The sequence below is a fragment of the Falco biarmicus genome, chromosome 3 (genome assembly GCF_023638135.1).
Source record: "Falco biarmicus isolate bFalBia1 chromosome 3, bFalBia1.pri, whole genome shotgun sequence".
Classification (NCBI taxonomy): Eukaryota; Metazoa; Chordata; class Aves; order Falconiformes; family Falconidae; genus Falco; species Falco biarmicus.
In genome coordinates this window covers 90,258,413-90,285,732 of record NC_079290.1, presented here as the reverse complement: position 1 = coordinate 90,285,732, position 27,320 = coordinate 90,258,413, and the positions used below count along the sequence as shown (strand labels likewise).

Here is a 27,320-nt window from a genome sequence, read left to right as displayed (position 1 = left end):
GATAAGTCCTCTACACCTTGAGGCTTTCATGTTACCAGTTTGGGGTTTTTATTACACAAAGCTATGTCTTTGTGGGCCTGACTTAAATGGTACAGATTTCCCAACTTGCAACTTGAATTTAGCCTTTATTGTTAGGAGTGTAAAAAAAGCATATAAATAAATTGAAATAGGTTGTCTGTAACAGGATTTTAGTATGTATATTTTTAACAAGAACGTAGTACATGTTTGTATATTCATGTCTTAAATTTTACACTTCTTTTGGTGTGATGTATCTTAGGATCCCATGGAGCTGGTCATCCCTCAGAAACTTTAACACCACTGATTGTTTGGGGTGCTGGGGTGAATTATCCACAGAAAGTCACATCCCAATTCTTTGAAGACAACTTTTTGCAAGGTAGGTAAAGCATAACACTTAAGTAGAAGATTTTGGTGGGAAGGGAGGTGTTTAACCATTACACCTGTTGATCTTCACTGACTTCTGTTCCATTACAGTAAATATGACTTGCTTCGTATGGTGTGGAAAGAAAAGGTGACAGGGCATGCCTATGGAGGATATTGCAAAATTGGGTAGATAATGTCAGAGTTGATTTTATTTTCTAATCGTGGAATTGGAGACCTTCTCTCTTTGGGTACAGGAGGCTATTCACACTTTCTTAGGAAGACTTAGAGGTTAAAAGCTATTTGTACAGAAACGTGTTAAGTTGACGTATCTTAAGAGTCTTTACTGGTTTCGCACTATAACCATGGGGACTTTCCAGGGGCTGTCTTGTCTCACTTGCATCCTTGCAGCTGCTGTGGAAATGTAAACAATTCTAATGAAAAACTGACTCTTTAGAGTTATCTTTCCACTTTATAATTTATTTAAGAAGAGTAAACTTTTTTAAAAAGAATTAATTTTTAATATTTCAAATACATAATGTTATAAATACGGGCTTACTGAAATGTCAATGGATTTCTAGAACCGTGTGTGGTTAAAGTGTGCAAGCTCTTCCTTTTTCACGTGCCCCATTCTTGTAGCCTGCTCTGTTTAAGATGCATTGAATCTCTTGGGTTGTTACTCGGGATCAATGAGGTAATGACTTTCTATTTTATTGGATCATTTGTCAAGCTACATTAGAGAAGACAGCACAGCAAAAATTACTTCAGCCCTGAGGTTTTAACCCCACCTTGCTCTCGAGAAGGTATTTGGTAACAGATTAAACAAACAGGACTTCTCGGATACAGACCATGCTAATATTTTACTCTTTTGTGATTAACTGCTGCTATAAAACCATGATATCTCTGATAAAAATTAAAATTAATTGTAGAATAAAAAATAGAAAATGGAGTAAAACCAACTGATTTTGTGTCTGTGATGACTGATCTGCTAGACTTGTAAGGACACTTGATGTCTCTAAGGGCTGATCTGTAGTAGTTGATTTTTGCAGCTGTCAGGTTTCCTTGATTCTCACCAGCTTTAGTGCAAACCTTGGCATTTGACTTCAAGTAATGATGGAAATGGTTTGAGAGCATTTCAGAAAAGATGAGTGCTGAGCTGACTTCCAGGTACACAAAACAGCAAGCTTTTTGACTGTGATCTGTTAGGAAATGTGTATTTTATTAAAAGACAGACTCAGACTGTGTCTGCACCCTGCTGTGCTCCCTTCATATTTTCCTTCTGATGGTTTAAAACCAAACAAACACCACCACAAAACCAAACCAACAACCAGACAAAAAAACCAAACACCCCAAAGCAAAAATCAGGAACACCTCCCTTTGTTCTGCCTGTGCACTGTAGCTTTCCGGCTGTCAAGCATGTTGTTGGTCTGTTTAGACACTATCTTTACAGGTTCTTAATTGCTAGGGGTAATCTCTGTTGGAGGTTTAAGTCTCTCTGAGTATCTTGGGAGTTTGAATCTCTATTTGAGTAATAAGTATCTTCTTAAAAAGTGACTGTTATCTCTGTGGTAGTACATTATAGCTTCTAGTAGACTGTGTAGCTGAAAAGTAAATTAAAAAGTGTTGTTGAAACTTGGCACTTTTGCAGGTCAGTACAATTTAGCTACTCTATTAAGCTGTAATTCCAGATATTTTCACAAAGCTTACATATGAAAGAAAAGATGCTTAAAAGTGATCTCTTGAAAAGGTCTTTGAATTTGCCTTTCATGCTCCATACAAATGCAGCTGAGACTGTGCAGGAGTGATTTCCAAACTGATGTATGTGGGTATCTGACTTATATTTGTTTGAGTTTGCATGCACCAATGTTCAAGTTCTTGCACCTACTGACAATCCTTTCTAATTTCTCTGAGTTGAAAGTTCATGGAAACAGCAGAATATTTCTAATGCTGACAAACCTCTTATGCTCTGTTCAGTGCGAGAAGGCTGTAGGCAGCCAGTGAATTGTTTCTCTTCTCATCATTGCTGCCGAGGGTTGATACCCCCAAAGGTGGTGCCACCAGGCAGGACTTAGTCTGTCCAAATTGTCAGGGAAATATTAATATGCTCCTTGGATGGCCAGAAAGGCACAGTGTCTGCTCTGGGATGACAGCCTTCTCATCAGTTCCTTCACCTGTGCTCTAGCTTCCCTCGGGCCTGCCCATGCGATGATCTCGGAAAGATTTGCGATGGCAGCCCTGCATCTGTGGGCAGCGTAGTATTACCCATTTGACTGTTGTCTTGACCCTTCTTAGGAAAGAAAGAATACGGAGCTGCTCTGCATCTCCTCAGCGCAGGCCCCGCTGGGTGGCCTTGGGGCACAAGTCCAGAGAAGCTTTTAAGTGAAGGCATGGCCTTCTGCAGCAGGAGGGTGTGGGGTGCTTGTTTCCATCTGTGCACACTCCTGTTATGGAGGGGGCTTAGCCTGCCTTGCTGGAGCTGGAGCTGAGGGAGCTCAGTGTTACTGCTTCTGTGAGGTTTTATGTGAGATTTTCTTTGGTTCGTGTGGCCTCATCTTCAGCCTCTTCTTGACCCGGTGCTTCCCTGCTGTTTCCCCTGATCTGTTTACATCTGACTGCCCAGCGGGCTGCAGGATAAAGAAAAGAAGCCTATCGAGCAGCTGGAAAACTGTGGTGAGGCACTGTATCAGAAACCTAGATAGTCAGCTGGAATTGTAAACCAGTGTGGGCAGCACGTGCACCCAAGGCACGTCACTCCTGGGAGTACAGCCTGGGCTGGCCAGTCTGCAGGTGGATCCCAGTCCCTGGGAGCTCCTGGGCTCGGTGTCCTGCAGCTCCTGGTCCAAGGTGGACATTTTCAGCTCTGCCTTTTGGGTTTATCAGCGTAGGGAAAGGGGGATGTAAAAGCTTCTGACAAATCTAGACGTTTCTTTAGCAGACCTACAGTTTCTTCCTACTTCAAGCATATTGTGTGTGTATAGACAGTTTTCCAACACTTTTCATAGGAAAATGTTACTTAATGCATTGTTTGTTTTCCTTTTGTATAAGAGAAATATGAGTGAGAGTCTATATCTCTAGAAATATAAACCCGTTTCCTTTTCTGGGAAGCAAAAGGAAGCAAACTTGTTCATTTTTGTGTGAGTTTAACACAATTCATGATTAATGCTGATAATGCTGCCCCTGTGTTGCCATGGGAACTTGCTGTAAGTATATGTCTTGCTGCTGTTAAGGTACGTGGCTGCTCTTCAGGGTTCTGTTGGGACCAAATAACAGTGGGCCTGCGCTCAGACCCCCAGAGTTAGCAGTGGTGTGAACAATTTGCTAAAAGTGCGTTTGGTACGTGCAATACTGCAAATGTGGATGTTTCCTGTCTCAGGCTGTTTTCAGCTGAGACTGGTTTGGGGCTGGCACAGACAGCGTGTATCAAAAGGTGGAGGAAGAGTGGTGTGGTCTTAGGATTTGAACGCCTGTTTGGAGAAAATAATTGATGTTGAGCCAGGCCTCTGAATGATGGTTTACCTGTATTTTTCATGAAGCCTGTTTCTGCTGTATTTAAACTTCCACTTCACATGAAGCCAAAGGATATTTTGGGTAACATGGCTACACTGTGGATGGTCTGAAGTGCTAGGCAGACCCTTGCTTTGGTCCGTGCTGTTTCAGCAGCGTTGTTCTGGCAAGCAGCGTTAGCAGGGTGGTGAGCGCCCCGGTTAGCTTTCCATGTGTACTGAGGAAAGTGGCTATACCCCTGTGGCTAACGTTAAGTTTGGTTCCTAAGTTGAGGGTAGGTGCCCCCAGTGATTTTACTGCTGTACTGAGTGAGATCTGTCCTAGGTAGGCCATCAACAGGATGTTAAGTACTGTAGCAGCAAGTTTGTTTCAGCCCCTATTGTGTTTTCCTGTGTGTCATCTTCTTTGGATCTTTGGGGTTTTCTTGTTGTATTTTTTTCCTGCTTATTTTTGTGGGTAGTGGGGCAGTGAATTTAAACATTAGGAAAAGACATAAAAAAACCCAAAGTGCAAACTCTGCTAAACTCTGTTTTTAAATAACTCTCCACCCCCAGACAAAAAACAGGCAATTTCCTCATTATTTCCTTAGAGGCTAGTGGAGAGCGGGAAAATACAGTTTTGAACCAGCTTTTTATATGATACACCATAGCTTTAGGGGCTTGTATATTTGTTTGTCTCTGCTTTCATTGTAGTAGTTCTGGCTGCCAAATTGTTGAACTTTTCCCTTGAGTTCGCTCTTGGCAGGTATTGCTTATGGCAGACCTGAAGTATGTTTGTACCACTCTGTATCAGTATATTTGGGACCTTGGGTTAACCTTTTTTAAAAACTATTGAAGAGATTCAACAGCCCTTCTCCTAAACCTAGTTTTGAATCCTTTGGTTGGCACAGGAGGTAATATATCACTTCCTATACTGTGCTAAAAAAATAAAAACCTTGGACTTCCTTCAACTGATCTGGGTCACAATTGCAGGCAGTAATTTATTCTGATGGATAAAAGAAAATGTGAACTGAAATGAATGCATTTTATTGTTTCTGCCTGTTGAGTTCCATCTATAACCCTTCTTGAGTTAGCATCCTAAAGCCAAATTATAATTTTCTTTAGTAACAACACTTTACAGAAAATGGCAACAAGACGTTAAATGTCAACTGAATTATCTCTTTCAAATCTGTGTAGGTTAGCTGTTCATTTGCTCTGTTATTTCTTGCAGAATGGAAACTGGAGAACTTGAAGAGGCTGGATGTCAATCAGGTAGCAAACATACCTAATTTAATAGCACATTATTTTTCACCTTAAATTGAGTCTTGTGTGATTTAAAATAAATTATGGAATTCAAATGAATTATCACAGTGATGTAGCATTTTCCTGGAATGTGTTAGAGAGTTATAGGAATCACATCCATACCCAACCTAATATGAAAAAGTTTAAATTGCTTGTTAACACCTGTGACAGCTACGTACAACTTCTCCTCCTGAAGGTACATTATCACACCATTTTTGGTTAGTGATCATAAAGAGTGTGGTATGTTGTGCCAGGTGCTCCTCACTACTCAAACTCAGTGCCAGGTACCCAAAAATAACTTATCTAGCATGTTTTCAGAGTGGGTTTTGTTCTTGCAAACTTTTAGAAGTAACTTGTGATGCTTTCCCTCTTTCTGATTTGAAAATGTTCTGGAGCTGAGTTTACACCTTCGAATTATCTTTGATGAAGGTGTCCAGTGAAACACAGAGGAAGCATGGTCTGATGACCATGTTTCCCAAGTTTGTGAGCACCTTCTATATGCTTTTTGCTACTCTTAAGATAGCCATGTGAATGTTCAGTGTAATTTTTAAGAGCCATCTATTTCAATGTCTGTATTTTGTCACTTTTTCCAGAAGTTGCTGTCATTACTGAATCAAAACTAATTCTTGCTATACTGTTAAACTGTGTGTTTTTCCCACAGGGTCTGTGATTATGGCCCAACCACTTAACAATTTAGACAATTTGTACAGTAAAGGAAGAAAAAAAAAAAAAAAAAAAGGATGACTTAATCCTTGATAGTAAATCAGCAAAGCTTTTTTTTAAAATCATGATGATAACACGTACATGTGTACACCTGAAGCTTGTTTGCTTCTTACTTCCTATTGTCCTGTGAAGCCCAATATGTGAATAGCAGACTCCAAACCTGCTCAGACAAGGGAAATAAATTTGTGCTGGAAGTTTAAAGTTGGGAATGTTCTGGATCAACTGCTTTCAGAAAAGCCCTGGTACAAAATTAGAGATCAGTGTACCTCTCAAGGGCGGCAGGAATTATGGAGAAGTAATTTTAAGACACTATAGAAGAGCCTCAAGTGTTGCTTTGTTCTGGGTAATGGCGTCCCCAAAGACAGAGCTTTTATCCTGTAGTACCTGTGGGATTATGAGTAAAAATAGCAAACTAGACTTCTGATTACTGTTACACTACATATACATTGTCCTCTACAAATAATGGTTCGGCATCTGCTTCTGCACAGTAGATCTGAGGCTGGAGCAGTGCCTGTGGTTTCAGTGTAGTTTCTTCAGATTTATGCTGGAGAACCAAAGAATTTTGGTGCATAGTTTTGTAATAAAGGAAAATATACACCTGGTAAGAGGCAGTGTTTATTATCACAAGCAGAAGGTAATGGTACTTTATTTTATGAGATGCCTTAGTGTAGATTGAAGGGCCCTTCCTGAGAGCTGACTGGACACAAAAGTGCAGAATCCCCCTCTGAAGGGGAGAAGGTGAATAATTGGCACTGTGGATAAGGAGTGCTGTGAAGAGTAGTATATTTTGTGTACTGCTTAAAACTGTAAATATGAAATTAATTCTTTTTGTGGTATAAATAATCATAAAAAGTGGTGTGCCTCTCTGAGTGCCGTGAAGGAGCTACTGAATTCCTGTGAATAAATACTGTGGATGTTTTTATTTGCTTTTTGAACTAAATGTATTTTTGAAGTTTTACCAGTAGTAGCCTCACATTTTGAATCTAATCATGCCATGATGACTACTAGAAACTAAAAAAAAATAAAAAAATAAAAAAAGTAGAGTTGTATGTTATAACTTCATGGTATTATATACCATTTACTTTTGCAGATGCAGATATATTAAAATTAAACTAAATTTATTAGCTCTAGAGGCTGCAATTATATTAAAATGGGAATGCTTCTGTTTACACAGGCTGATATAGCACCACTGATGGCTTCCCTTATCGGTGTGCCTTTCCCGCTGAATTCTGTGGTAAGGAGTACAAACATTTTTCCATGTTACAGGAATCTGCTCACCATAGGGGAAAAGGTGTTGAGGCATGTGAGGGGAAAGATTATAGATTTGGAAAAGTGCTATAGGGTATGGAGACTGCTTATAGTTTTAGCTTTATGTGTATGTGTCTTCTGTTTAGAGTATAAACTCAATCTTTTTTGTATATTGTATAGTGCTTTCAGTTGGAAAGGCAGCTGATCCTTTTATAAACTGCAACCTCATACTCTTGAGCTGCATAAAAGTTTTTTGTTACTTTGTTTTTTAGGGATGGTAAAAATATAATGTGGTTTGAATAACACTTGGTTTTGATCATGAAAGCTGAGTCTGTAAACAAGCTGGTTCCTGCAGTTTAATGTTTAATTATTTCTTGTTTAAATCGGCGTACTTTCTTCAGATGGTATTTTGTGCCTCTAATTTAGTGAGCAGTGAGTGCCCTCACTTGTCAGATGGCTTTTTCTTTGAATTTCTTTCTTATATTATGACATAGTCCAAAGGTTCTCTCATAAATATCTAATTGACAGTTAGCATTTTATTAGTGTGCTGTCATGCTGCTGGTTTCACGTTTACAGAGCACTTACAGAAATATGTCTTCTGGACACTTTCCCCAAGTTCTATCCCCTTGTCCTACACTCACTGCTGTTCATGTGAGCAAAGCTGCCCAACACAGGGTGGTGGGAACTGCTTGCTTTCCCATCACGAGTAGTGGGCGAGTCAAGCCCAGGCAAGGCTTTGGATAGAAGACTTTTAGGTATTTCCAAAATGGCTTCTGATTAGGGGTTGAGGTTGTATTACTACGTAGTATATAGATTAATAACAACTTCTGTTATTTACTTTTTTTGCATTTCTGTACAAACTGGGATATTGTAAACAGCTCCTGTGATGTTTAGAAATGATTTGAGAAGAGTATTTTCAAAGGAGTTACAGTAGTTATTTCAGAAGTCATTTGACGTATTCTTACTGCTCATATGGCCTGTGATTCTGTTAAGAGAAATTCCTGTGTCTTCATTTAAATTTATATTTTTTTATATATGTGTGTGTGTATTTTTCTTCTCCAGGGAACTCTGCCTCTGGAGTATCTGAACAATAGTGATCATTTCAAAGCGGAGAGCATGTTTACCAATGCTGTTCAGATTCTTGAGCAATTTAAGGTAACTATACATAGGGTAAAGAAAAATATTTCTGTGGCTAATAATTGTTGCTATGTGTAAAGTAATTATACTAGGACATAATGCTATGTATAGCATGCTGTAATTCAAAGGACTAAAAATTAATACGGATGCTGGGTGAAGTCAATTGACTGGCTGTGGGCCCTATCTGAAGGAGTTTGAAAGACTTTAATATAAATGCCTTTTTTGTAAGAAGCATGAGTAACTTCTCTTGATTCTTAACATAAATGCTGATGTTTATTGTTGTTAATGTAAACCTACTTGCAGTATGTAGGTAGAATCTGAGTGCTGATAACTGAAAAGGGAGATAGTACCTTTCAACAGGGTCTGGGAGATAAGGCTCTAAGCCAGGATCAGTACACTAACAGATCAAAAAGGTAACAGGCACCCGTCCATTAAAGAAATTAAATTAGTGGCCTAATTCACTTTTAGCTAATGCTGTTGGTTTGCTTTGTATGTTTTTTATCTCTGGTTTCTCTGTCTTGATTCATCTAATGCTGGATATTATTACATTATGAGAACACATATGCGGTCCAATCAAAAAAACATTCTGTTTCACTAGACGGTAGAATACAAAACAGTCCAAAATCCCCAAATCACAGTTTTGGCAAGACATAGAAATGCTCTGGGGGAGAGCCATCCTCTCCACAGACAGAAAGCTGAGCCATGCAAGAACTGTTGCCCTGTCAGGAAATTCATGTGACGATAGTGGAACAATGAACTGGCATGGGATCACCTGCCAGAGATGAGTACTTTCAGTACCTTCTGTCCCTTGAATGCCAGGTTCCTAAATGTGTGGATACCAGGTTGGCAGTATCAGGAGCAGGGTTGCTTCCAAATCTGTGGTGGAAAACTGATATGTAGCGGGGAAAGTGGCTGGTGGGCTAAATGTGAAGTTGAAGCATGCTGATAGAACCTCCAGAGTTGGAAGACTTCTGCTCTAAGAATTAAGGATGTGACTCAGGTCTTTTTCAGTATTTAACTGGTGCCTGGGGGATTATTTGAACAAAGTTCTGCCCCCCCCCTTCTTATTTTTATTCTGTCATTTTTTAGTGCTAAATTATCCATTTCCTTGATGGCTGGTTTGTTTCTGGCATTGTTTTGGAATGATTGTGTATGAAGTTTCTTTGCTGAAGCAGTAGCAACACATTGGCTACACACAGAGTTGCTTTTTACTTTTCCTGTGATGGACTGACCTGACCACAGTTTGCACTCCCCGGAGAGGACGTTGCCTTGGATGGATAGGATGAGACATGTGGGTTGCTACTTCAAGCTGTCAGGTTTTGGGAGCAATGTGCTTGGAAAATTCCTATTTGCACTTTAGGCTGACAGTCAAACTTAAGTCAGGCTGCTGCAGAAGACCTTAAAGATGTTTTGATGGGCCTTGGGCAAAGTGGCTCTGACTGCATCAAAGCCTTCTATTTTTATCCATGTGCAGGTTAATCGATCTAACAGCATTGCTTCAGCAGTGTTGTCACAGTGTACTAGTTCCTGTCTGGCATAAATAATACTGGTTTTATCAAGGAAGGTTGTCACTGAAATCTGGTAGCACTTCTGGCTATATCTTCCCTTTATCTTGCAACCTGTAGAAGTCCTTCTATGAAAATCAGTGGCTGGGGAGTGGTTTATTTTACCTATTCTAGAGCAGGTCTGGGTTTCCATGAACTCAGAGGAGTTACACATATGGGAGTATAACACCCAGTTTCCTGGACAGTATATTAATAGCGTGATTTCATTCCTTTTCCAAAGTCTTAGAACTTCTCTGTAGTTTTTAGTTTAATTCCTGATACATTTTTTAGTCTTATTGCAACTTGCATATAATGGTTTAATGTTGTGGGGTTTTTTATGCAGGTTAAGATGAGTCAGAAAAAGGAAACCACACTGTCATTTCTGTTCACACCATTCAAGTAAGTGTCTAACAGCTATATATATTTTACCTGATTTGTCTTACCACTTTGGTATTTCACTGAGATACAACAACAGAAATTAGTCCATTCAGTCTTTTTAAATTATGGTGTTTATCTGACTGTGAAACTTTGCACTAGAACTCTATGCAGTTAAGTTCTACTTAAAAATTCTCTTTAGAAGTAGATTTTTTTTTTTAAAAAAGTAAATCTATTCCTTACATTTAGTTTTCAGTTAAGGGTTATCTGCCTAAGCTTTTTGACAATATAGCTATATAGAGACTGCGTAATAGTTTTCACTTTTTCTTTTTTCCTATGTTCCTTTTGAATTCCTTGGGAGATGTAAGTCCCTGTAGGGTCAGGAAATAAAATCTGTTCTTGTTTATATGTATATAATCATTGAACTAAATTGTTTCTTCTGTGATATAAGTTCTAATTAAAAACAAACAAAAGGCCTTTCATCCAGAAAAGAAGATCAAAATCTTAAGAATTTGTGCTACCTAGTAGTGTTTCCAGGGCTATGAAGGAGTCTCTGTAGTGACTTTTGTACCTGCCAGCTCTGTGTTCTAGTGTATGCAGCTGTTACTGACCTGCTCACCCTTCAGTATTATCCAATTAAAGCTGCTTTTTCCTTTTTCTTTCGCCCTAAAGGTTTTGAAAGCTTTGCTATGAGTGCACCTGTACTGTTCAGTTCTGCTTTCAGTTTGTGGAGTGCTCCAAAAATGCTTTCTCACAGAGAGTAGCGGTTTTCCTTTGGGAAGTAGAAAGATGTTAATTAAGGTCTTTAAATCATAGCAGTAGTAAAAAATACTTGAAACTCTTCCTGAGAAGTATGTTTAATCGCTAAACAAGATTGCTGTTTTTCTGAACAGAGATTTACTGTGTGATTTTTATACCACTAGCTTCTTCAAAAGGAAAGGACCAAGACAGTCTGAGACACAAGTCAAGTCAATCTTGGACACGTAATGAGTGTGTTAGATCAAATTCTGATTAAGAATGATAGGTGCATTATCAAAGAATTTCCTGATCTGTATGGAATGAAAATGCCATATAGAAGGGATGGTCAGTCATCTTTGATTCTGTGGGAAAGACTATTAGTCTGATTTCACAGCTCTTACTTCAGTTTTACCTTTCACCAAGAAAGATTGATTCTGTAAAATAGGATGTGTTTTTTCTTAATGCTAAATTAAGTGTTATTTGTTGCCTTACAGACTGAATCTTTCTTTTCAAACAATCCAACATATGATAAAATGTGGAAATATCTGAGACATATTACTTTGAAAATATGATTAAAACTTGGTATGAACATGTTGTTACTTTGGTATGGTCCATTGCAAAAATAAATCTATTTCACTTTCTTTAGGTATTCTTAAAAGTTTTCTGAATCAGACTTTGGGTTAATGGTCCTTCCAGGAAAGGTTTTGATATGAAACCAAAATAATTCCTTGGATGTGTGAATTACCATACAAAAGGTGTCTCTGCTTGCATGTTGCATCTTCACTCTAACAAAACAGAAAAAGACGCATACAACAGCTGGTCAGACATTAATGCAAATACTCAACTACAGTGTGCTGGGTGGGAGGGGAGTTTGGCCAGTTCTGATTAGTCTCCACAGCTCTCCTTGACTTTCAAACCTTGGCCCATGTCTGGGAAGCTACCAAGGTGCATTGTCTAGCCAGTAACTGATAGCTGGGATGAAATGGTGGAACACCAACTTATTTTTAAGCAGACGAGTAACTTCCTAGTGTCCCAGTTTGCAGGAACTGAAGGAAAACCTGAGGTAGCTGTCTACAGATGTATCTCCTCCTCGTGGTGGTGACTGAATGTGTGTCAGTCACAAGCCGGAGCTTCAGCTGCAGGTCATGTTCTGATACATTAGTGTAAGGCCACCCTCGTTGGCTCTTCAAACAAATTTTGCCTGAATTAGACTGAGATACTGAAGGAAAGGCATGTATCCCCTTCTGTTGGCTTTACCGTAACACTTTCATTGGTGGTAGGTAACTGTACCCTTCTATACCCTTTTATTTACCTTTTTCAGGAGAAGCTAAAAAGGCAGAGTTGGTGACAGCTTGCTCCTGTGTATGGAGCAAGAGATCTCTTGGAATACTGTGTTACATTTCAGAGTAATTGGTAATGGTACGGAGATTGCATTTCTGCTATATGCTATTGCGACTGGTCAGCCGAGGTTTAAGGGCAGGTTTATCCACTAATTTGTGTTAATCTATGATTGGCCCTCTCTGCTGCTGCCGAGTACAGTTCTATGTTGTGTTTCCCTTAGGCACCACTGCTCTTTCATTCAGACAAATAGCTTCTTCCACCACTGTTCGTTGATTTCAGTTGTATAAAGGACTTACATCCTTTTTAATCCCTCTGGTGCCTGAAATCTGTAACTTGAAGCTCAGAAAATGTGTGCTCCAGCATAATGCTTTATTCCTTCCTAGTTTATTGGAGGTTAGTGAAGTGTAATTCACGTCTGAACTGCTTTGAGACCATCAAGTTACATAGAAATAATAATAAAAAAAAATTTGTTTTGGAACATCATAGATTTTATGTATATTTCAGTATCTTGATAACCTGAAAATTAACAAAGATATAGACAAGAACTGCTTTTCTTAAATTACTTAAATTATATAATATAATAAAGTCTATGTAACAGAAATGTGGTTATCAGTTCGAGAAGAAACCTGAATCTAAAATTTCAGACTGAGACATTCTGGTTCCAGAGAAGTTGATACAATTACTACTGAAGGTGTATTTATCTGGGGAGGGGAGAATATGTTCACAAATAACATGTTCTGTAGAAACTGCAATTAACAAAAACCTCAACTTAATTTTTCAGCCAGAAATACCATTTAAAAGTTTGTTTTAATATTCTGAGGGGGAAATCCTGTTTCCAAGCTTGTATTTCAGGTATTTTGTTACCAAGTGACTAGAAAACTGTTCATAACCTTCAGATGTAATGACTTAAAAACCAGTGTTTAAGTTTTATGTTGAATATATTGCACTGAAAGCATTAAGCTAGTTCATATATATATGTATGTGTATAGTTAACAAGCCTATTTTGACTCCTTATTTACACAATGTTGGCAACAGAGAAAGTATGTTGAATTGATATAAGGCTTCTGATTTCTATGGGGAATCTCATCCCTAGAAGTGTGGCTGGCACAATGGACAGGAAATGAAGGAGGCCATTAGTCATTTGCCTTTCCTCCTTGGATCTAAATTGCATCTTTTGCTGAAATCCACCTGTCAGGTGTGTAATGATGAGGACGAGGATGGAGCTGATCATTGTGGTGTGTGATAGAAACTTCAATAGTGTCTGCTTGACCAGGTTTGATGCAGGTTAGAATCTGGAGAGCTCTATCTATTAATAAGGATGTGTCTGGCTGCCAGTAATGCCATTTTCATTTTGTCAAAGTGCCTTCATCAAGGAACAAATCTATGTAAAAGCATATCTTGAGACTACCTATGAAACTGTGGAGAATACATTTTGGAAAGAACTCAGCTGCAAGTGTCTGCTGATTCTGCAAGGCAAGGTGCACAACCTGCTCTGAGGGGAATGAATGCACGAGAGCAGAACAGTGGCCCTTACTGATATCGAATACTTGATTAGAATGCTTATCTGCAGTTCCAGTTGGATACCTGAAGGGATTTGCTGTCTGAAATTAGTTTCCTTCCCATTTCCTTCCACTTCCTACCTTTTTTTTTTTCCCCAGCCATGAAAGACATGTTTTCAAAAATTATTTACTTAGCAAAATTAGAGGCTTTTCTTAGCAGGATTCTGAGACATAGGCACAATTCTTTGACCTTTATGTGTAAGAAAAGCAGATACCAAGATGCCAGATGCTTTGAAGGAGGAGTGAGTGCAAATCTGAAGGTTGCTGACTGAGGAAAACTGATGTCCAGAATAGTGAACTATCTTATTAGCTTTCTGACCATTTGATGGACCCTAAGGCAACTGCCAAACTGGCACAGTTCAAAGAGTAGCATGCCAAGGGGCCAGATGTTACTGTTGTAAAAGCATTCCCAAAGCTGGCATCTCTGGGCTGTGAAAGTAATCCTACAAGGAGTAGCAGGAGGACAGTGTAGTAAGGTGACTAGATTGGACATCAGTGTTGCACTAAAATCCTCTTAACCAGCTAATGCAATTTGATTATCTCAACAGGTACAAGAGATTTAAGATATTAAATTACACAAAAGCACACGAGTCCTTTTGTGTATGCCTGGTGTATACGGTACTTTCAGGGAAGACTGTGCTTCCAGCTGTTCAGTTTCTGGTGCCTCACAGTAGGATGGCAGGAGGGAGCAGTAGTTTAAGAGCCACCATGTACAAAAAACCCAGAGATGAGCAGCTGAATTATAATCAGTGCTTGCTTTCCACTAACTGTGCTTTTATATTGAATGTCTTGAAGTTTATATCAATAAGAGTTTTTTTGGGAGGAAACAGCTTAAGTATCTTATTTAAAGTCAAGTTTGTATCTTCTCATATGAAAAATCCCATACCATCTTGATGCTGCATTTGTAAAGTAACTTCATGGTTCGAATGCTGCATTTTAGTCATCTCAAATACTTATTTTTGGTGTATAATCAAGCTGGAACTTGCATAGTTGTGTAGAAAGTCACTGTATTTTTAATGTGCAGTGTACAGCTGTTAAGTAAAAATGTGCCTTTCCCTCACTGTATGAAAATGTAACTCCCTTTGCCCTCCAATATGAATTGAGGTATAACTCCTTTAAACGTTTGCATGGATTTGGTGCAAAGAAGTATCAATCATGTAGATTGAGTCTTTCAACATAATTACGCATCATGTATTTGTCGTGATGATAGAAAATGGCTCTTTCGTAACATAGAGTGTCTTTGAAGATGTACAGCAACTTCAAAGAAATGCCATGTGCACAAGAACCTCTCTTTTCTTCCTTTCTCTGATGACTGGAGGTACAGCACTACATTGTTCCCTCTGTCTGATGGCCTTTCGAGACTTAAATAATAGGTATTTCCATAAAATTGACATTTTGGAGCAAAGTGAAACAAGTGATTGCTCTTCCACCCTTAAGTGGGGTGGGATTCCTTAAGATGTCAGCAAACAAACATAGTATATCCTTTGAAGCATCCTGTTCTTGTTTTGTTTTAATAAAATGGCATTTATTTAAATAAATGGTAGTATGTGAGATATTTGTGATACATGTGATAATGCATTAGAAGAGCAAACATTAAGGATTGAATGTCAGGAGGAAAGAGTGAAGCTACTGCAGTAAGGAAGGGTATTTCTGACAGTGGTTACTTTCCCTGTCCGTTTGTCAGAATACTTTGTGTCTGCAGAGGAACTTTGATTTAGCGAAAGCACTGGTTTATCTGGGAAGACATTTCTGCCCCTTTATCCTGTGGTCAAGAATGAGGGGACAGCAGCTTCTGTCAATCTCTAGTGGAACCCTGGAAAGGCAGCCAGCTTTTTCCTTTCCCCACTTCAGTCCCCACTGTGTCATCAGGTGGGAATCTAGGCATCAGCCTGCTTCTGGGGCAGCTGGTACGAGCAGGCCAGCATGGGCACCTTTAGCCTGGTGGTGTCAGAGAGGCAGACTGGCAGCCCTCTCCCCTCCACCTTTGGCTTTAGGAACCTGCATGTATACATGTGAACAAAAAGCCAAAATGCAGTGCTGTAGAGACAAAAGTGCTCAAATGGAAATAATGGCTTTATATTAAAAAAACCAACCAACCAAACACCGATAAACAAAAACAACTAAACCACACAAAACTGATTGTATAGTAGATTATTATCTCTTTAGGGAGAAATCAATGCCTGTGCTATAAAATGCATGTTCTTTGACAAAAATGTCACTTTCTCTTTCACTGAATGGGCTTTGTCTGAAGCGCTCTCTTAAATGCTACTCAGGGAGGATTCAATCCTCTTAGAAATCAGGCATCCCACTGGTCTTGAGTTTCAGCAGCATGCTCAGGAGCCTTTAGTCTGTACATAAAAGGCTTACCCCACACTTCTGCATGGGATGACTGGGCATAATTGGATTTACTATCAAGTAGGTAAGGCCTTTAGAAGGAGCTAAGAGGCTAATGTCTAAGATAAAGTATCAGAAGTTTTATGCATATTTCTCCATTTCCTTGTATAAATCCCTTTGGCTTTTTCTTGGAACTTGTAGGCTTCATGCAGTGAGGGTGAGTGGGGGTATGCAGGCAGGTGATGGGATGGCATGGGCAGAGGATGATTGCACTGAAGCGTGGTGTAAGAGAGGCAGTGCGTGGCCCCTTCTGGATCTTGATAAGAGAGGCCCAATAACAAATAGCTTAATAAACCAGCTGTTTTAATCAGATAGAAATAAGAATATAGATAGCAAGTAAATGGTATGTCCCTTCAGGTGCTGGGTACCCTGCATTTGTGCAGCCTCAGATGGAGCTCAGATGGGTTTTCCCATGATGCTGCACAGATCCTGTCTGTGGAGAGGTTCCCTCTTTTTGGTCATTCAAGCTGTTATATGATTTTCTTGCAAGAAATCAACTCTAGTGATCACTTCTACTGTTAAACAGAAGGGAGGTTCACGTGAGAACTTCCTGCTGTGCTTCTAGATAAATACGAGGGTGGGTAGGCAGCATAATCGCTGGTATGGAGTGGGAGATGCTTGCAGGCTCCTCAGTTACTATAAGCTTTTGTAGTACAAAAGGGTTTACTACAAGGGTTTGTCCGGCAGCCAAGGTATTTGTGTAGCACAGCCTGAAGCCACACTGGTCAGGCCAGGCCTTTTAACCTACTCAGGTTAACTGTCACGTGGACCACTGACTTCTTGATGGACGATGGTCTCCTGGTCAGGACGGGTGCGGAGGGCCTGCCCAAATGTGTTTTAGTGGCCGTGGGGCCCCGCTGTGAGGTACCCCGCCCAAACACAGCACAAGCTGCCTGCTCCAGATGCAGCTGGTTGCAAAATGGTCACTATGGTTTAGGTTTGGCACATTGGATTGTGGAGCAGAAGAGGACCTGTGGCACAACATTACGTAGTCACAACACTGCAGAGATCCAGATCTGGCTCGATGTATGACATAAGTCATCGCACATTTTGCAGAGTTGAGGGTTAACTTACATAGGTATGTCATTGTTTAGAGTCAGCACATCCTCCTGCAGTACTAAAACAGAACAGACTTTTAAAGTGGTGCGTTTCCTTTCCTTCCAGGATCTTCATCTTCCCTATTTAGCAGTTTCCCTTTCCAAGGCTGCTGCATGGTGTCCTGCTGGCCCTTCAGGCAAAACCCCAGCCCCTGCTAGATCCCTGCGCCTAGCTTCTCGGTTCCTCTGAGCAGGATCGAGGGACTGCTTCAGAGCTGACCTCCTCCCTCCTGGCCTCTGGTTGTCTGCAGCTCGTGCCATAGTAGTTTGCATGCAAAATCCGCTGTGTGCAGCCCAGTTATCTTAATTGTTTCTCTGTTCAGTGAACTGGCAGCTGGCAGTTAGCTTGCCCCCCTCCTTTCTCTCTCATCTCTGCTATCTAAAGGATTTACATAAATATCCTAAGGCCCTTTGCTGTTGAATATGCGAATATGCTGCATCAGGGACACTGATTTTTGAAAATTAAAATGCTATTTTAATTCCTAGGACTTGACAGTCCAGGATTAGGCCATTAGCAGTCAGACCACTTCCAGTGGTTTCACTGATGTCCTGCTGTTTTCCTCCTTTGCATGTCTGTGAATCTGAGTACAAAAGCATACATGTACTAGTGTGGGGTTTTGCAATGTGTCAGTAAAGATGCTTTTCGCTGTCTTTGGTCTGCAGATGTGTGTGTCCCCTCCCTTCATTTCATTGTGCTTTAAAAAAAAAACCCCTCGAACTTAAACCAGGAACTTTCTTTCTCCTTTTCTTTCTTTTGGAGTGCCCGATACATGCAGTGGCACTTTTAAATGGTTCTTAAAAGCAAAAACATTGCAAAGATAACAGAGTACAACCCTACAGCTAGATTGACTGGTTGACAGTCTAACATGGTATTCAGAAAATCCAGAAACACAGAAACCCACTGAAATCTAGACACTCCAGAACGAAAACTCCTGGCAGTGGAACAGCAGGAGAAAAGAGTAGATCAGGTTGGGAGAGGGAATATTGAGGGTCCTGGGCTATAAGAAAACATAATAAAACCTTTAATGTAGGTTTTTGCGGAGTACCTTTTCTTAAATAAAATAAAAAAAAAAATAAACCACACAAAAAAACCCCAAACCAGCTTTAGGACACTAAAAACATCACTGTAATGTTTTTTTATCTGTAAACTGCATGCATCTTGCTTATGAATTATGAAAATTGGATTTTGTAGGACTTGCCTGTTTTAGTAGCTTACCTGAAAATATTTTTGTAAACAATTAAAAGTCAGGCCATCTAAATAGGTTAAGGATCACTGAGTTACCCACCAAATTGTTCAATCTTTGAAATGTCACTCTGATAAAAAATAAAACATATGCGAAGGACTGTCTTTACATCTCGCAGTATGTGTTTTCAGTCTGTCTTTGGCAGATGCAGTAAAAATTCTTTCTTTTGAGTAGGCGCATCTAAAGAACTGGAATTGAACACGTTTTGCAAATGGGAAAAATCAGCTTTGTCTATTAAAGTTCATGTAAATATGTAATGTGATAAAGTCTGTAGAACCGTAACACATTTTTTTCCTGATCGTTGCCCCCAGTAGCATCACATACTCTGTACTGCACCAGCAAGTTCAACAGAAAGTAAACATCATGGTTCCAGACTCCGATTTTTGAAATATTTATTTGATGGATTTTGCCACGTTTTGCTGGATGAACTCATGACTTTACATCACTTAGATTCACTTTCTGGTGATTCTCTGTTGTTGATGGAGAACTGGGAAGGTTTTAGATTGTCATTTCATTCTGCTCCTACAAGGCTGTGCACTGAACTTCCAGAAGAAAAGATAGAATGACAAAATTGGGCTAGTTTGTGATTGTGCTGTGATTAATACCGAGCCTCTGCACTCATAGGTTGCTAACCGGGATAAATTTGGTGTGGAGCAGGAAGAAGCATGCAGTCATATTTCTGCTAAACGAATAGTGTTCAATGCAGGGTCTGTGTGTCTACTTCGCTGTTACCCACCTGGCGCTTCCTGAGGTGCTGCTTCTGTTGTATGCTGGGAATGTTTGAAGAAGGCAGCTCTCATGGGAGACTGACTTTGTTTTTGAAACCTGTTTCTACTCTGAAAAAAAGTTTTGGAAAAGTGTTGTTTGATTACTGGTGTAACTTCTGAGTAGCAGCCCTGCAAAAACATCAGGCCAGTCTTACATCTGCATTTTCAAGATGATATTTTGCTGGCAGCAGTGATGTGGATCAAAGCAGTAGTAGTGCATCCTGGAAGTACTGAGCGTTTCAGCTGACTGCAGAGTTGCTGGACTGGAAGCCATCGTTCCAGCCTCATACGACCCTCTCACAGAGGGATGGGTGACAACAGAGTTTAAACATGCTCAGCTGCTTCTGCTGTTGGCAGTTTTCTCCCGTGGTGACAGCAGAGGCACCGGTGCCTGCCCCCTTCAGTGTCCAAGGGGTGGGAGGACGTGGGTTGGTGGCAAAGCCCTGGGCTCTGGGGGATGATGCCAGTGGAAGAGCTTCGTGGCGAGAGGAGCAATGTTGACCTGGGGGATTTCTTTCAGGCTGCAAGTCACTAAGGTGCCAGAGTTCTTATTTCTGGAGAAGAGGACAAGAACCTGTGATTGCTCAGCCTTTTGGCAGATGAAGTTGCTGGAGTTGTTTGTACAGTGGCAGTCTGATGCCTCTTTTACTAACGATTTTGGAATTAAAAATTTTATAGCAAAGCAAGTGAGAAGGTCTGCCTTTTATGTGGTGTTCTGGAGAAAGTAATCCATACAAAATCTAGCAGGCTTTATTCAGGTGGTCTTGCTTCATCTTGGGACTGTCATGAGGATAAGGATATACATCCCTTGAACCTCTAGCTTTTTTAGTTTTGCATTGACAGGAGTTGTTCCTTTTCTTCCCATCCCCAAGACAGCCAATATGAAAAGTCAGAAGACTGAAATCTGAGCAGCTGCTTCTGATTTGCTGCTGGATATGGGTCATAGAAAAGTCATCACTGTGTCTTCTTCAAATCTTGCCACTCCTAAAGGGTTGTAGGATGCACAGTACTTTTCTTGTGTGATGTGTGAACAGGCAGTGATAGATGGGTGTAGATGTGCATGAGGTGGCAATAATAAGTATCAAACTACTACAGGTCCTAGAGGGTTACTTTTTATACTAGAATTCTGGAAAATTTGCTGTATGATAAAATGACTATAAATCATTGCCCAAATAACCAGGCATAATAACATTTAAGAAATTAGCAGTGGTGGATACAGATTTATTTGCAAGCCATCTCCTTCTGTTCCAAGATTTTTATTTCATGGTGTGACTACAGCATGCTACCTATGCCATTGGGGATGGTAATTTATGTAGTGTGATGACAAACAAGTCTCGTTGGCCAAGGAGAGGTCCCCTTGACATTGCTGTGGTGAGCGTACTTCATCACAGCCTTGTTGTTAGTGCTGTCAAATAGCTTAGCTTATATGAAGCGTAAATGATGTGCTGGAAAGATTAATTTTGTCAGGTATACTTATGACAAGGGTAGCTAACATCTCAGAAGGGATAGTTAACAAGCACTTGCATGATTAGCCCAATTATTTTTTTTTCATAATTAATTATATTTATTCATGGATGAAGCTGTGATTTCTGTCTGGAATGAGAAAGTTGATCTCTGATAGCCATCGTGGAAAAAGAAATTACTGTACTTGAACCACCACCGTTTTCTGTGAGGAATTGTAATCTTAAGTCTTTGGAATTCTGATGATACTGTGAATGCATGTCTGTTTATAATATATGTGACCATAGAGCTCTTGTTTTTTCTTTGAAGTTAAACTTCAGGGTACTACACTTTACGGTGCATGTGTTTTGCAGTACTTTCAAGAAATGACTGTGTGGACAGAGTTCAGAACTCTGACAGTTCTCTTTGTGTATGTTTATTCATTAACAGGACAGGTATTTTTGTGCTATGGAAAAATACTTGTGATTTTACTAGTCAAGAGTATTCATCCTGAATTTGGTAGATTGGTGATGGATAGCTGAGGAGAGCTTGTACATACATACCTTAGTTTTCTTTATAGAGTTCAGCATCTTTCTGATAACGTAAATTCACTTCATTACTATTAATACTAATTGCATGGATGTGTGCATTAAGTGCCACACTAGTATTGCCTCTAGCATGTTGCATACTAAACCAGAGGGAAATAACTGATCAGTTTATTCATTTCTAACACTACCTGTCTTGTGTTCATAACTTTTTAATGAATTTAAGTTAAAATTTAAGTGGTACCAAGAATAGTTCAAGTTTCAGCTTCTCAGACTGAAATTTTCCTTGTGATTTTGTTGTTTGGTGAGTCTTGTAGGTTTTATAGAATCACCATTTCTAAAGTTCCTGGTTTCTTTCTTTAGGCAACTTTCTGCTTCTCATGGCTCAGCTTTGTCTTTTTACTCTTACTGCTACACCTAGCAAGGGGCTCTTTTTAAATCTCCTGTCTACTGTGTCAGCTTTAGGAAGTGAATTAGTCCTCAGTGGGTGATAAACTGCTTATGGCAAACTATACCCATTGCCTAACCAAGAGATAACCAGCGTATTTGGTAACTCTCTTTTTTTCTAGTCTGATGTGAGGTATAAAAATTTCTCTGTTCACTTCTTTGAGGTTTTTTGCTTAATACAGGTACAAGAAATACCTTAAGATGATGATTAGCCCTTGCATTCAGGATGGCATTTGCATTTTGATATGAACAGTCATTAGTTTCTGGTGGAATTCATAAATTTTGCAAAAACAATCTGTAGCCAATTGTAAATTCAGCATCTTGAAAAACATGGATAAGGAAGTAAGGTAAAATTTGTGGTACGGTATTAGCTATTGAAAATTAACAATGCACCTGCTAATGGTAACCTCATTTGATGAAATAATTGCCTCCTGCATTTGACTTACTGAAGCCTTACTGTTTAAAAACCCCATTTATTCTGTTATACCATCCATGTACAGAGATCCCAGGTGCTGTCATCTAAGAAGGAATAGGTAAAACCTATTGTTCATTAATAATAAAATGATTCATAGAGAGTAAAAAGATAATTAAGGGGTTTATAGCTAAATGACTAAAGATATAAAGCAAAAGATAATTTTAGCCTGGTAAAGATTTGCTTTGAGTGTGACAAGAATAAAATCCACAGAAAATAGTATGTGTAAAACAGTAAAAATGGGACAGTGAGCACAGGAACATCTTGGGTGTATTTATGTTCTAAATAAAGCTGCTTAGTATTTATTCCCAAAACTAAGATACTTTTTTGTCCTCATTGATCTCCACAACATGGTGAAAACTCCCACTTTGGTTTCGTGTTTTGATCCCTTTCCTCTGCCAAAAAAATTAGCAAACTTGAGGGTTACAAGTTTCCTGGTGACAGTACTTGGCTCTGGTTCACCTACTTGAAGAATTGATTCTAATTTGAGTCATCACCAGCCTCGGGGTGCACTTGCTGGCTGCATGCTGGTAGCCCTTGGTCTGTGGAGCTGTAAGGTTGCCTCTCATAGGGACATGTCATGACAGCGCAGGAACAACCAACATTCACTCTGTTATTTTTCAGCTCTGTTTTTTAAAATCCTCTGTTCATCACCCAAAGTTAAGGTGATCAAACACCATTACCTTGTCATCATCTTTTTCTTCCTTCATTTTTGACAGGACCTCTCTCTTCCTACCTGTTTATAGATACCATCCATTGATTCTTTTCTAGATTGAAGAGAATCAAACATTTTTTAATACTGTTATTTCATGTACTCTTCTTCAAAAGAAAGACACATTGCCGCTGCTATTATCCTATGTTTTAGAAGACTTTTCTATAATACTGCTGTGTTCTGAACTCAAGGAAACAGTGTCAAAATACGCCAGGATGTTGTTATTAATAAAAATTCATGCTGTTCAGGCACAGAATCCTTTTAATATGTTTCAGGGCTTAAAAGATTGTATTGTTGATGTATCAGCTGCCTCTGGGTTGTAGGCAGAAGTGGTTCCCAAGTGTTTGGGAACTGCAGGAACGAGCATTTCCATGCTGTAGTTGCCTAAGATCAAGACATGCCCCTGTGGTTCACCTGAGTGACTGCTCAGGTGATTCCTTTTGATTTTAAATAATAGGTGACCCCAGGGCTGGTCCTGATTTGGCACAGCCTGAGACATGAAGTTGATGGTTGTGTATGAGGCATGTGAAGGAGCATGTGTGAGGGAAGCGGTGGTGGGGAGGCATCATGTGCTGGGGATGCTGAGCAGATGGTGCTGTGCTACAGCGGTGTTGTGGAAGGCGTGAAGGAAAACTGCTGTTCATCAGCTATCAGAAAGTTGTGACCTATTGATAGTTTGCCTGTGGTGCCTAGAGTGACAGTAACTGTGTTGTGGCTTATAACTTGCCCAAGGTAAGCCTGGGATCCCCTGGCGTGCTGTCTTCCTTGGAAAACAAAATAGTACAGGAAAAATGCCTTCTTCTCCCTTTGGTGGAGGTTGGTTGACTGGCTTGTTTCTCTGCGTTGCTACTTTCTGTAAGGGAAGAATTGTAGCAATTCTTTAGGTTGATCATCAAATTCATTAATATGAAGGAGATTTTTATCACTGACCTTGGTGTAGCCAGGTATCTGCATTATCCCCTGCTCTGGGGACTCTGCTAACAACTCCCTGTGGAACAGGAGACAAGCTTATTTTTCAAGAGAAGATTGTTAGGCATCATTTACTGTTAGTGTGGAACCTGTACAATTCATCCTATGCTGACAGCCTTATGAACTGCTTACAGTCATTTATCAAATCAGTTAAATTGCTTAATTATTTTATGTGCAGTGCTTCTTGTCCAGAGTGATGGTCAATAATAATGCACAAGCGAGATGACTTTCAGCAGTATTAGATGGGAACACCTACATAAATGTCTCTTAACGCAACAATCTTGGGATAAGTTAGACAACAGCAGTGTTGACAGAAGTGTGAAGATAAATGTAGAGGAATGGATTAGTTCCAATTACCTAATTACCTCTAATAAACTTCAGAATATTTTGTATGTTTCATTCCAGAGTAATTTGTTTATTACAAAGTTATTTTTTTCTGCTTTTCCTCTGATTGTGAAAAGAAATGTTATCTCTTTATATTGTTGTGCAGACCACTTTCTGATTCTGAACAGATCAACTTTTTAAAGAAAGCAAGACTATATATTCAGCAGCAGAAGTACGATCAAGCGGTAAGTCTGTTTTTGCTATATGCCTTCTAGAAACTTCTTACAGAAACTTCTATTATATGTAAATATTTAATTTGTTTGACTTGAAATGAAATGGGAAAATAAAACTTTTTTCCTTACTAATGATGCACATCTCTAACACAAATAAAATCCCACTGTAAATATAAAATTTTTCATTTTGACATCAATTCTAATGAATAATACTGGCTTGCTGTATTTTTTTCTCATGCTTCTTAAACTGCTTGTTACTGTTTCATGGTATACTAACACACAGCGTTATGTTTTTATTTTCCACTGTAGATAAGGGTAAATTGAGAGAGAAACTATGGAATGTAGCTCATGTTCACACTTCTTAGGCTGCTAGTGGCATGAAAAAAAGTACGATGTCTTGCTCCACCAGCTAGACCATTCTTTATTTTCTTCTTTTACCTGAACCAGCTGTTCTTGTTTTTAATTTCACATTTCAGTTTGTCAGTGACTGGAAGTCATATGTGAAATTGTTCTGTGCTTCCCAGTTCCAGTATTACTTTCCTAAGCATTTGCTACCACTCACTGCGTAACAGGGCACTCGATGGGTGTAGTTCACCAGTGCTTGTATTCTGACATTCACAGAAATAATTTGTAGAGCTAAATGATACAAAGTCGTCTTTCATTTTAACAGGTTTAGTTTGGTCACTGACTTTTGTGTTAAAAACTACATGAAAAAGTTGAATATGTTTGATTGCATTTAACCTGCCAGATGCATCAAAGAATAATTCCATTATATGTTGGGGTTCAGCTTTTCTTTTTCCCTAATATGTTTCTCAAGGTAATAAATTACTATTTTATGCACAGGACAGCTGAGTCTATTTTATACCTCATGCCTTTTTATTTACCTCATTGTAAATTGGAAATAGCCCAGTTCAAATCAATGGATCTGTTTTGCTGTGGGAGCAGGTTTTCTTTTTAGTCTCCTCATACTACTGTTTGACTGTCACACATTTACTTATAGGAGATATTTTATACATTTCAGCAGTAGAATCTGCAAGTTTGTGTTGCTGGTTATGTATAGATTTTACCCCTTGTTCACTTGAGTGCCCTATGTGTTCAAGTTCACTCTTGGATCACTAACAGAGGGCTTGTGCCCTGGTTATCCTCACCTTCCTATATCGCAACGCAGAAAGGTCGGTGCCTTACCAACTGTTGAAGTATAGATGAGTCTTTGCCTCCTCAACTCCACAGCTCTTTGTATTGCAAATATGCATAATTGTTATCCTCAGGAATGATGTGATTTTGGATGAGTTTGCTCATTGGCAGACTTTTGTTCTCTTCTGTAGCTGACACATCTTTTTCTGTTATTTTTTTCTAAGTCCCACCTAGATACCTGGACGTATGAAGAACCATTGTCTCACATGTTCGGCTTCTTATTATACTCTACCTTACAGATCTTTTAATCACCAGAGAATCTTCTGTGACCACAAATTACACAGCTGAGCTTCCCATTTTTGGGTAAATCACAGGGGTCAGCCCACCTCTGTGTAAGGAAAGACACTGATGATGGGAAAGCCCACTGTCTTTATCATGGTGTCTCCCCAGTGGAGGTACTAAGTAAGGGGACCCGTGATTAAACTGCGTACAGCCCTTCTTGTGTCCAGATGATTTGCATCCTGAGCCCCAAGCAGCTGCTTTGTGAATGAAACTGGGGCTCTGCTTCAGTCTCTTAATTCACCTCTGGTGCTTAGGCAGAAAGCTGGGGATATCAGGTAGTACTGAAGTGGAGGACATCAAACACCAGCAAGAGAGGGTGTTTCAGGCTGTGGAGTGTGACAGCGTTTCAGGTGCATCCATAGCTGTCTTCCTGTGTAAATGTTGTAACCCTCCAGAAGCACATGACTGGGGTTTTGGGGGGTCACTTATACTGTAATTTATATATGTGTATATATATATATATATATTAAAAAAAATATATAAAGATGGTCAAATGCTTGTGGGAAACAATGTGGTGTGCAGTCATGTTCAAGGTGTGCTATCTGTGTAGCTTTCACCATCTGACCACTGTCACGGCCAGGGAAGATGGTGAAGGAGCCAAGTGATGGCTGACTTTATGTCCAGCAGCAGTCCAAAGCAGTGTGTTTGCCAGCAGTTGGTGCTGGCCACACCAGTATACCTGAGTGCAGAGAAGATGCGCGTGCCTGGAGTGGCGGAATTGCTTGAGCTCCTGTTAGGTCAGTTTGCAGAATGGAGCTCTACACTGTTCTAAACTGTTGCTTGTATGTTTTGTCTGTCTGCCTCTAGGTATCTCTGTGCAAAACCCTGATTAACCTTTCTCTGGAAGGCTTGTCGTATTACCATACTTATGATAGATTGTTCCTGGGTCTAAGTATTGCAACGAGTTTTGTGGGCTGGACAACTTATGTGATTTTGGTGATTATCAAGACCCATACCAATTTGACCAAGACTGTCCAGACTCATAATAAGGTAGGTCACAAAAATGCAATGAATTTTTTTTCTATCAGTTTTCAGCATTACGTGTATGCTCAGTCTCTCTGTCCAGGACAAATTGCACACTTTCCACTTCTTTTGACTACATGTAGAAACTGGCAAGCTGTCGAGTTGTCTAGCTAATGTAATCCTACACAGTGTTACTGTTTGGTCCATTTATTAGGATCAGTATTCCTAAGCTGTGTAAGTCTGAGTATGCAATACTGCTTTCTCAGTTTCTTCCTTCCCATAGCTTTGCATTTTACTAGATGCTAATGCAAGTGTAAGCATACACAAGGATTTAAAACTATTAGAGGATCTGTCTTTAAACAGAAGTCAGTTTTCAGCATTAATTGTAGTAAGTCAGCAGTCTGTTGTAA

General features: G+C 39.6%; 1 protein-coding gene across 7 annotated transcripts in view; it reads left to right on the top strand.

Moving 5' to 3' along the window:
- Window positions 1–27,320, top strand: part of PIGN (phosphatidylinositol glycan anchor biosynthesis class N) — a 106,961-nt gene that overhangs the window by 37,270 nt on the left and 42,371 nt on the right. For all 7 annotated transcript variants that reach the window (XR_008820710.1, XM_056331326.1, XM_056331328.1 and 4 more), the window contains 7 exons: window positions 278–394; window positions 5,092–5,132; window positions 7,060–7,119; window positions 8,196–8,288; window positions 10,158–10,213; window positions 24,405–24,483; window positions 26,755–26,937. Coding sequence is in view for 6 of the 7 variants with exons in the window: in XM_056331326.1 (XP_056187301.1) it covers window positions 278–394; window positions 5,092–5,132; window positions 7,060–7,119; window positions 8,196–8,288; window positions 10,158–10,213; window positions 24,405–24,483; window positions 26,755–26,937 (629 nt within the window). In the remaining variant the exon portion in view is untranslated. The remainder of the gene's footprint in view (window positions 1–277; window positions 395–5,091; window positions 5,133–7,059; window positions 7,120–8,195; window positions 8,289–10,157; window positions 10,214–24,404; window positions 24,484–26,754; window positions 26,938–27,320) is intronic.